Here is a 10,998-nt window from a genome sequence, read left to right as displayed (position 1 = left end):
AAAAAAAAAACCAAACAAACAACTGAAGAAAAAAAAAACAAACCCAAACCCACAACTCTACAAAAAGAGTCTTTTGCATCCACAAATTATTTATGCAACGAAAATGGTCTGGTCCTAAAGCTAGTCTTATGGGTCGACACAAATAATATTATCATGGTAAGGAATGGTATTTTGTGCATCTAAGGCATTGCTGGTCAGGTAAGAGACCCAAGTAAATGAAAAAATACTGTCAGAGTGGCCAGCAAGGCAGGTAACCCTCTGTGCCTGCACTTCCTGACCCAGCTGTTTCAGTTCCCCCAGAGCTACTACACAGCTCTGTATGACAGATTACAGAGTGCAGGTGGCAGCCAGAGATTCCGTTTCTTATTTTCTCAGCAAGGTCTTCTACATAGGTTTGTTTACTGCAGATCCAAAGTAAAAAGACAGGGAGTTAGTAAGAGGGGAAAAAAATGGTCCTTGACTGTCACGAGAAGAGGCAGAAGCAGCTAGAATCATCCCCTAAGAAGCCAGATCCCCAAGGGTCCTACGTCTAAATGCCTCCATGCAACCAATTCCTACTGCTGTTTAAGTGGCCACCCGGCACCTTCAAGAATCCCTCATATTACTGCCAATAAGTAGGCGGGGAAAAAAAAGTGGAGAAAAGGGAAGCAGGCAGGCAGCAATAGCTTTGCCCTCTACCAGTACTTACCCTATCTGTGACTGTTGCTATGATCAGAGCATTTGGCACAAGAAGGGCAGTTTTGGTTTTCTTCAGAAGTGTCACGGAGAGCACGGGTATACTAATCTGAAAGATGATCAATGTAGTGTTAGAGTCCCAATATGCACAATACAAATCTGCACAACCAGCCAGCCTACTGTGATAAGCCAGACCTTCAACACCCTTCATTTAAAGATTTCTCCTCTACTTCATATGAAACAGGTATGGTTTCAGATTATTACTCTTTCTTAACTATTTCTACTTCTGTTTTTATGAGATGCCAATCCAGGTTTTTGTTTGTGCCTTCCTTTCCTGATCCCTTCCGGCTCTTACAAGACTACAGGCTTAGTTCACTGCAGGTCTGCAGAACAAACCAGTCTTAAAGCTTGGCCTCTTTGTTTAGAAACAAGACATTTCAGAACACATCAGACAAGAAAGGCTGGTTGAAGAATGAACACAGAAGTCTTCTCACAGATACTTTAGTCTGCAACAAGCAGCTGAGTGAACGGCTCGTCCTTCAGTAACGTTGAAAGATCCCACACCCATACACCCACTGATTTAGTTAAACCGACTCCTGTGTGTGCCATCCAGACTGTCTGCAGTTACACTGAGAAGTTCTCAATTTTCCATCCTGCTTTGTGTTTACACCCAACCCCATTAGCTTAATGCCTGTTAAGTTTCAGAGTATTTCACTTCAGATATTCTGTACGGGCTGTTCTTGTAAACCCCGTATTACAAAGGAGAAAATACCTGGTTGGACTTTCAGATGGAAAGCCTAGAGCTTGGCACTTAGGCAACTATAACACTTCTGGATACACATAATTAAGACACAGCTCCTGTTAAAAATTCCATTAGCACACACAGTCACAACTGCCTGAGAAATTCGGAAGGAAGATTAAAAGTGTACAAAGATTGCTCAATGAGCAATCACACCACTGAATTGAAGGCCCATGACAGTGCGGAAGGGGAATGAAGTCACTCTGTGCAGAGTTTCATAAAAACTTGTCAATTTTTAATCAGAGCAGTAACATGAAGTCATGAAATGAAAAATTGTTTCAGGTAACAAAAAGTCTATTTATGTACATCAGCCTGGGTGCAAGATTGTCAAACACTGCTGAAGCATGGCTAGTCAATTATCTGCTTGTCATCTATGGGCTAGAAAATTGCTCCTTACTCGGTACTTAGTTTTATTCAAAAAAGTGTGCTAGCAGAAAAAAACCCCAAAGCAACCGAAAGCATGTAATTTTAATTATTCTCAGTCCCAGGCGTGGGTCCAAAAATCTGTAAATCTGGTCATCACTTGTTCTACTGATTTTTTAACATGTCAATTCTATTTGCCCTGCTTCAGAAGACATGTCTTTTGAAAATGGGTAATTAAACAGGTCCTCCATGACATCCCGTCTTCTTAAACTGGACACAGTATCATTCCATAAAGTTCTTGCAACAGTATTCAAAGGAGCCTTTTCTGGGACTGGACAGAAGGGAGAAGCTATGGCATACGTTTCATAGGAAAAACCTGGAATCCTCAGGCAGTCAAAATAGAATCTGCTAACTTTAAAAAAACCCAGCAAACCAAGCCAAAACCAAACCAGAAGATTTTTCAGCAGAAATTCTGTTAATAATGATTAAAAAGCAGCTTAGAAGTTTTCTAATTGGTTCAGTTCACCCCAAGAAGTTTATACTAGAGATGTTAATGGCATTCTGCTGCATGCTATTTTGATGGATAACATTACTGTAATCAAGACTGAAGTGTACTTACGTGGGATTAAGTACTTGCTTACTGCTCTGTTACTCCAGCATTAGATCAAAATGGTAAAATCACTGCCAAGTATTTTATTTTTATCTGGATTAATAATTACTCCAGGAAATAAGGTTGACCTCCAGGCAACTTGGAAAGCAACTACAATGAATAAGGTAATGCTTAGCCCAGGCAAGACTCAAGGCCAATGTATATAGCCAAAACAAAACCATCTGGAGAGACAGTGATGCCTTCAAAAGCCTATTCAGTCCTGCAGAAGCAATCTTTTATTTTTTAATATGTACAGTGTTTACATTTCAGACTCAAATCTTGTGGCTTGCATGGCTATTCCCTCCACCAAACCTTTCAATGAAAAAAATACGCAGGTAGAAGAAAGAATTCAAGCAGAAAAATCTTTTAGAGCATGCAGACCTGCTATTTCTCAAAATAAAACACTTCACTAAGCTTAAATTGTTTTAAAAGTGCTAAGCTGTAGAGATTCTGGGTCTTGGAAACTTTATCAGTGTATCTGACTGTTAAGTATGTTCCTCTTCCTGTCAAGCTGATTTCCTCCTCCCTCTCCCATCACACTGTTTTTCATTATAACCCTGATTTTCCTGCTTTTTTGTCAACGGTATTCCTAAAAAACTTCTGTCTGCTGCATGTGACTGAACAAAGCTTTAAGAGCTTGTTGCAGGGGTAGGGGAAGACAGCTGCATGTAAAGGATCAGGCCTAACCCCTTCAATGTTAATTTTCCCCACAATGTTTTCTGAAAGCAATGAGCAGTAATTCAATAATTTGGAATATCATTATAGCCACATCTACAAATACAGTGTACTTTACCCTATCTTGTAATATGTTTTCCCTTTTCACTGTATACACAAATATGTATATATTCCTGCGTTTAAAACCCTGTTGACAAAGATAATTTCCTAGTACATCACTACCATTCTGCATCTTTTTTCCAGGTCTTTCTAGTCGACTTGATACAGTTCTACTAGATTTTTGTATACATTTAGTTTAGTTTGAATTTAGAAAGCTGTTCCACATTTTGGAGTAGTCACATTTGTTCCTGGTGAACAGGAGATTGCTAGAACAGGTGCTTCAATTTTAATGAAGCTAATTGCCAAGATAGCTGTTAGTAATTATGAATGACAGTATCCAACCATTTATTAATTTTGATTTCCTTGTTTGTGCCATGTGGCTTTCACCAACATGCACACTATCTGCATTAATGTACTGCCTATGACTAATAAAATCCATTAACTAGGAATCAACAGTAACTCAGTTTCTGGAGCCAAGCAGTAAAACACAATAACCCATCAGGTCACTACGAACAATGTGTTGTTAATTTTAAGCATTCTTTAAACCTATTCCACCTTCTTAAAGGCCATTTCAAAGATAGATGGTGTTCCATCAGAACTGTTGACAGCACAGAAATTATATACTGTCAACTCCTAAACTGGTTTGAGCACCCAATTCAGTGACAAAGGGTCTGGATCAAACCAGGAACTTTGTTCAAGGAAGCACTTGAGAAAGAAGCCCAAGAAATCCCTGCAGCAAATCAAGCCGTTTACCAATAAAAGCTTAAAACAAAGCAGAGTTTATGGAAACAAATAAAACCGCTCCAAATCAACAGATGCAGAACACCAATCTCTTTGGAAAGTCTTTATATTGATATGTATGTGTATCACTCACCACAGGGTGACCAAGCTTTAGGTGATTCTTAGCAGCACCAGGAAAGAGTAAATGATGATCTTGTAAGTTAAGATCTTCCCAACTGTTTATGTCCCATTTCTGCTCTTCACACTAGGCTCACAAGTAAAAACCTAGCAAACTGGTTTTTCTTTCTCTGTTCACGCAGAACAGGAGTGCTAGAAGAATCCCTCAAAGACCTTTGCCACTCAATGCGGAAGCCAGTTTTGGTTCTTCCTCTTTAATTGTCCTAACACGCTTGATCTTTCCCTCCAGCTCCCCAACTAGAGTTTTGTAGTCCTTACACATTTCAGCCTTCCTTGTTCCTCCTCCTCCTGCCTCAGGGGAGACATTTTTGTACACTTTGTGCTATGTGGGCTTGGCAATGCCCTCATCACTGCATGTCAAATTCTTTCCTTTCACCTATTTTTTTCAGGCAGGAAGTCCTTAAGAAAGAGAGACTTGATTTTAAATAATAGTGCTTCCCTTCTAGCGCTGACTTTTGGGGATCACTTCTGAACAGGGACTGTATTCAATAGTGCTTAGATTAGTAGTATTCATAGAATCATAGAACTGTTTGGGTTGGAAGGGACCTTAAAGACCATCCAGTGCCAAGCCCCCTGCCATGGGCAGGGACACCTTCCACTAGACCAGGCTGCTCCAAGCCTCGTCCAGCCTGGCCTTGAACACTTCCAGGGATGGGGCATCCACAGCTTCTCTGGGCAACCTGTTCCAGTGCTTCACCACCCTCTCCGTGAAGAATTTCTTCCTTCCAGAATAATGTGAACTTCCATAGCCTTCCATAATAATGTGAACTTCTGGTGATGAACAAACTGTTAAGGAATAGCATTGCTGTTCTTTCCCATAAAGATTTTACTAACCTTAGTGTCTTTACCAAAAACCTTGGAATGGAAGCAGATCCAATTTTCAGAAAGGAATAACTTTCCTTGGTACAGAATTTCTTTCTGCAGAGCACAGGTAAAGCCTGAAACAAACAGATTATATTTTTTAAGGCAATCACAACCCAAGCCAATTGTTACCAGTTTGGCTTTTGTGTTTTGGTCTTTTTTCAAAGCCATAACATGTTTAGGTTTATACCTTTTGATAAGTGTTGTCAAACCTTGAAGTGTTCGATAAGTTTAACTAATACTGACAAGCTCAGAAGATTTCACAGGCCTAAGTTTAGACTCAAAATACCTGAGACAAAGATGGAAATCCATTGTAACATGCAACTGGCTACCAGAAGCCAAGAATCCTTTCTGAGGGAGTACACCTAGTTTCCTCTAAAGTTTCTGAATAGCTTTCAGGTAACTGTATTATATAAATGTTAAGAGCTTAATGAAAGGTTTTAGCTTTAAACTTCTAGCTCTATAGTGGTGGTCTTGCCTAGATGACCAACAGAAGTACAACACATGCAAAGTAATACCGCTTTTATTTCACAGCCATTGAGAAAATCTTTTCTCAATCACAAGCCGCTTTCCTTATTTTCCTTTCAATAAACATTTGTTATACAGATCTATGTAAAATTCACTTGTTACAGTAGAATCTTTAAACATTTTTAGTCCTCCTATCAGTGTTTTTAAATCTTAAAACATCATCGACAACAAAAACTGAAGCTAGACACTTAAAGACAGTCACTTGAAAGACTTTAAGTCTTTAAGTCACACTTAAAGACTTTAAGCTAGTCACTTAAAGCAGTGCTGTCTCAATTAAGTAGTGCCTTTAGTAAGGAAGCTTCAGTCCCAGAAGTGTTGCACTAGGTTACTCTGCTAAGAAGTGCAAAGGAGGCTACAATTCCAAAAGATGCCAAAGATCTGAAGACTCAGTTTCTGCAAGATTACTACAAAAACTCCCACTGCATGCAGATGAAGGCCTTGTGGCTCTAAGCAGCTGGAGGTTAAGGTTTTTAAAGTTTCGGTAGACCCTCTTGTATATCACCACAGTTGGAAAGTAACAATGTCACCTTAGATCCACAGCCAGCAATGACAAGGGGCTTAATACTTACTTTGTTTCAGTGGCTCATCACTGGGAACATCTAGAAACAGCTTATGAAAGTGTGCATTTGCCTTCAGCTAAAAAACAAAAAGCCCCACACCCAGAGACATACTTTATTAGACAGTCTTACGATCAAGCGACCCATTCCGCTCTCTGTCATCCCCATACCTTCTCATTTTGCCCATTTATTTTCCAATACAGTCTCATTTTTGCCATGTAGCTATTAAGTCTTTACTTTATTTACCCAGATTCTAATACATCCATGAAAAAGGAACCTGTGTCCTTATACAACCATGAACTATAACATTGCTAAACAAGGAAGGTCTTGTGAGAGTTATGTATTTATTCTTACTAACCATAAACAAGTCCATCCTCTGCCCTACCTGATTTGAGGCACGTTTTTTCCTTTCAATCTTGGAATCACTCTTGAGATCCATTGCAGGGAGTGGACTATCTGTGCTGCTCTTTGTCCTGAAGGATAAAAAACGCACCCCATATAAGCTGGGCCTCAGTTCATTTAGTCTCGCTAAGTTATCAACAGGACGTGCTTTTACATGAAACAGAATAATACTTTAGTAACTATTATCTGATTCATCACGGATTATGTAGCAATAAAGAGGAGTATATCTTATTCCTAAACAATGCTAGCTCTCACAGAAGGTCATCTTCTACTTTAGAAGGAATATTCTAAATTATTAGTTGTAAGGAAGTAAAAGAATATTCAAGGCATTTTACAACCTAGTGTATTACCAGAGTGCTTAGCTCCATGTTCATTTACTTCTCTGCAACTTGGGAAACTAAGCATGTTACTTACTAAGGCAAGACAGAGAAAGATAAAACTTAGTAGCTGAGTGCAAGGTAGTGTACTGAAAGCTATGAACTGGTACTACAAAACGTGAGCTCACTTGGAAAGCGCAACAGAGGGGAAACATAGGTGCACAAGTCAGAGGGTGGCTATGAACCATGTAGTGCAGGGTGGTGAAATCGTTAAGACAGCCAGCCATCCTAGAGGAGATGAAAGGTAATTGTCAGTGCCAGCAGTATGGGAAGCTGTACCTGTACAGCTCTCGCCATTCATTTTGGAAAAAGATAAACAACCGAAAACCCAACAGCTCTGGAGTAGAACAAGTACAGAAAAAAGTCTCTGTGGATGGCTGGGAAAGTAGGTTTTATTTGTTTTGCAGAGGGGAAATTAAAGTCATGGACTGTTCAGAAAAACAGAAACAGAGGTGGGCTAACAGTGTTGCATACATCAGGACATGAAGACCATTATCCCTGTGAACTATTTAGCACAGAACATATCAACAGGCTATAAAAAAATAAGGTAGCTCTATTTCTTAGAGGCCTTCAGATACAGACTGAAGAGAAGAAGGAAAAACACAGCATAGGACTCCTACACCGACTGACCTGAAAAACATGTTAGGCTACAGATTCAATGGGGAAAGGAAAGTGCTACAAAACTTTCCATTATGCACCTTATCCTGCACAATAAGTCTTCTCTACTGTCCTAAACTTGAGAGGTTCAGGGTTTCCAGTAAAAACTGTAAGGATGGGAGGAAGAGAACCCTGAGTGTAACGGAGATATAGCTGGATTTAGGAAAGGGACTGTACAGCAGGACTGATTTAGATAGCAGGAGGGCTGGCTGCGTATCTCAGATCGTCCCACACCAAAGACAGCTCTAAAATATATTGGTACATGTATTTGTGTGCCTATGTAAAGTACAGGTCAACCTGAAATGAACAGTGAGCCTTACAAAAAACTTACGGCAACCCCTCACCAGCACTCAGTCAATTACATAGTATGTGAGAGGTAAAGCTGGAAGGAGATTCTGCACCCCCCAATATAACCCCAAAAGTAATATTTCTTCAAATATCTTCTCCTCAGAGACACTTCAGGAAATGAATTGATGTTTTTTAAATATTTGCCTTGTGACCAAAACCACAGTGACAGGCTGACGGCTGACTTTTGCACTGACTGCTCAGTCAACAAAGAGAAAGAGATGCAGAATTTGTATTCAAGCCCTCCAAGTGGGATTTTTGTGCAATTTCATTTTCATTTAGAAGAGTTTAAAATGCATTTCAGTTCTCCAGTGAAGAAATAATGTCTGTTTTTGAAGAGGCATTACAATAATCTGATGCAATATACAGCACAGAGTCCAAAATTAAAACTTTTGTCATAGTTTTAGCATGGACAATCAATATTCCAGCACGAAGGCATTCTGGGAACAGCTCAGGACTCATACTGCCCCTCAGTTTGACTGCCTGTCAAATTGGGTGTGAAAGGCATGCATGTGACTATCAGTGGCACCAGGGTAATGTATCTCTTCCTAGAACAGGGAAGCTAAGCCAGACCAAAGTCTAAATTCCCACTATTCTGACCACTTGTGGTGGGTAACAGAGCAACCCCTGGAAAGTGGCTTTGATTCCTGTTTATACTTGCACAGTGTGCAAACTAACCCACAACTAGTATGTCTGATAAATCTTGCGACTCGGCACAGCTTTGTCAGCGGGTTGTCACCCTTCCAATCACCTGACTAGAAGAAAACTGACAGCATTTCTGACATTACCTAGCAACATCAGCTTTCTTCCGCTCCTCAAAATATTCCATTTCAGTGGTAGGGGTCTGAAGCAACAGTGTAGGTGATTTTCCTGGCTTTCTTTTTTCATCTGTTCCATTTTCTCCATCTGAACTGCAGAGGGGAAAAAAAAAAAAAAAGATAGAAATGTGTATTGCAGGATTTACAGTGATATCAACAGATAACAATGACACTGCAACATGTTGACAATTCAGAACATACTAGAGAATAAAATTATGACATCTTTTACATTAAGGTCCTGAGAAGTCTTTATCTAATGACTTGCCAGTATTATACATCTGAACAGTGTTCTGAGCTCTACTACTGGAATTTCAGCAATGGAGAGAGGGAAATTGAAATACTGCCATGGATATTTCAGCGCTCATAAAATTTGTAGCTCTAGCTTCCGTTCCAGAGAATGCCTTGTTTTGGAAAAATGTATTCCATGTTCAGTACTCAGACTCGATGACTAATGGAAATTAATTTGATTGGCAAGCTGGGAGAAATAACATCCTGCATGACAGTACCTAGCGCTGGGCAGATTATTTGTGGCTCAGTGTTGCAAGAGGAAGCTGGGTCCTATTTTGCCTTTCACCTACCTCTTCTGTGAGAGTCCACCTGCAGGATTTTCACAATAAAGGGTTTTCTGAATGTATCAAAAGTGATGGGTTTATTTAACAAAAGCAGCACTGCCACCACAGTGCACTGCCTTCTCACAGCACATGTCGCTACCTCAGAAATACCTGTTAAGGAACTAGAATCTGAAGGCTAAGAGACGTGTCATCAGAACCTTTCCCTGGCTTCCCTTTTCATAATTTACTAATAAGGAGTTAACTCAGAAAATTTAGAGGAAAAAAGCTGTCATTAATAGCACGGTCTGAAGAATGACAATACTTTAAAATAAGACATGACAAATACACACACGCCCTCCTTTGCAAGACTGAAGGCTCAGAAAGAATACAGGTTGCTCTTAGCATTAAAGAGGAAAGCCAAACTAGGTTACCTGTTAATTTAATGCCTGGCCTGAATAACCTCATTTACAGAAACTTCCTGTTATAATGTTTAAATCCTGCAATTTTACAGGAATGACACAGGCACTGTCATCCTGTGACAGTTTCTACACAAAACCAGTTTCTTTTCCTACTAAGACAAAAATTTTGCTGACCAAGGTTCCTAGAATAATTTCATCTCTCTTCTTCTAGGAAGGGCACAAAAAGATCTATCACTTTGATTACACTTTGATGATTAAGATCAGAACATACCCTTCACAACTTAATTGAGATCTAACGAGGTGGTATCCCACTTGGCGGCTAAACCAGAATTTATGTCACAGGACAAAAGCCATGGTGTTTTGCCTTACTGGGGCTTGTTCCAAAGGGATCTTACATTCATGCAGAGCAACTATTACCCTGTCTAATCCTTCCTGAACCCTTAGCACTCCCCACCACACAGGCACTGAATTGACACTTCCTAAGTCACACTTCGTGTATACTTGCAAAGGTTACAGCACTGAAATTCAATCAGGAAAAAAGCAATTGTTTCCCCATTGCTTCACTCCTGGATTGGCCCTGCCTGACCACAAGGCACCAGATTTTATTTTCAGCCAGCATAAACTAGAATTAAATGGGCAACTAAAGAGATTCAAGTGGAACCTAATCTTTTGCCTGAAAAACCCAAATACACAGTTTTATGCTGCTGGAGGTTTTAAGCAGGGCGAACTGCCAACCCAAGGTGCTCCCCACAAGCATAGGGGAGCTTGTATTCCAGAAGTCTGCAAATCCTGCAAATGTCTCAGTCACAGTCTTGCCATCTGTTATTTTTCTGTTTCCCAAATTCCTGGGCTTCGAGGGACGCCAGAGAACACCAGATATGAGTGGGATGAGGAACAGGGCGAGGCAAAATTGTCAGGTTCAATCACACCTGCATTTCAAAAGAGCAGCAAAGCGTGGAAACTCCCAAGTGAATAAGACTGTGTGACACAGCAGTATTTTCAAGATGTAGTTGCTTGAGCGTGGAGCCTGAGTGGTGTCCACCGCTGCCCCGGGCAGCCTGCTGTTCTTACAAAGCAATGCTGTCGACGGGTCAAAGCACCCGGCATCACGCCCACACCTCCGTTCAAGAAATTGGTTTCAAAAATAACTGTAACAGAGGTTTTAGGGGTCACTTAGACCTGCCAGCATGGTTAGATGTTTTAATGCTCTTAATCGCTTCATTTACTTACCATTCATATTCCCTTTCCCCTCACGCATAAGTTAATCCCTACTTTGCAGTAAGACCTATGAGCCTGTTCTATCCT

At 40.3% G+C, this 10,998-nt stretch overlaps 1 protein-coding gene across 1 annotated transcript in view; it reads right to left on the bottom strand.

Moving 5' to 3' along the window:
- The window catches only part of GRAMD3 (GRAM domain containing 3), a 13,906-nt gene extending 4,467 nt beyond the window's left edge, over nt 1–9,439 (bottom strand). The window contains exons 1-6 of the mRNA XM_010159334.1: nt 9,435–9,439; nt 8,694–8,816; nt 6,510–6,597; nt 6,137–6,203; nt 5,013–5,116; nt 689–784 (exon numbers count right to left, since the gene is read on the bottom strand). Coding sequence (XP_010157636.1) covers nt 689–784; nt 5,013–5,116; nt 6,137–6,203; nt 6,510–6,597; nt 8,694–8,734 — 396 coding nt within the window. The 5' untranslated portion in view covers nt 8,735–8,816; nt 9,435–9,439. The remainder of the gene's footprint in view (nt 1–688; nt 785–5,012; nt 5,117–6,136; nt 6,204–6,509; nt 6,598–8,693; nt 8,817–9,434) is intronic.
- Between the last annotated feature and the right edge of the window lie 1,559 nt (nt 9,440–10,998).

This window comes from Eurypyga helias, unplaced genomic scaffold (assembly GCF_000690775.1).
Source record: "Eurypyga helias isolate BGI_N326 unplaced genomic scaffold, ASM69077v1 scaffold23699, whole genome shotgun sequence".
Lineage (NCBI taxonomy): Eukaryota > Metazoa > Chordata > Aves > Eurypygiformes > Eurypygidae > Eurypyga > Eurypyga helias.
This window is presented reverse-complemented; position numbering and strand designations above follow the sequence as displayed.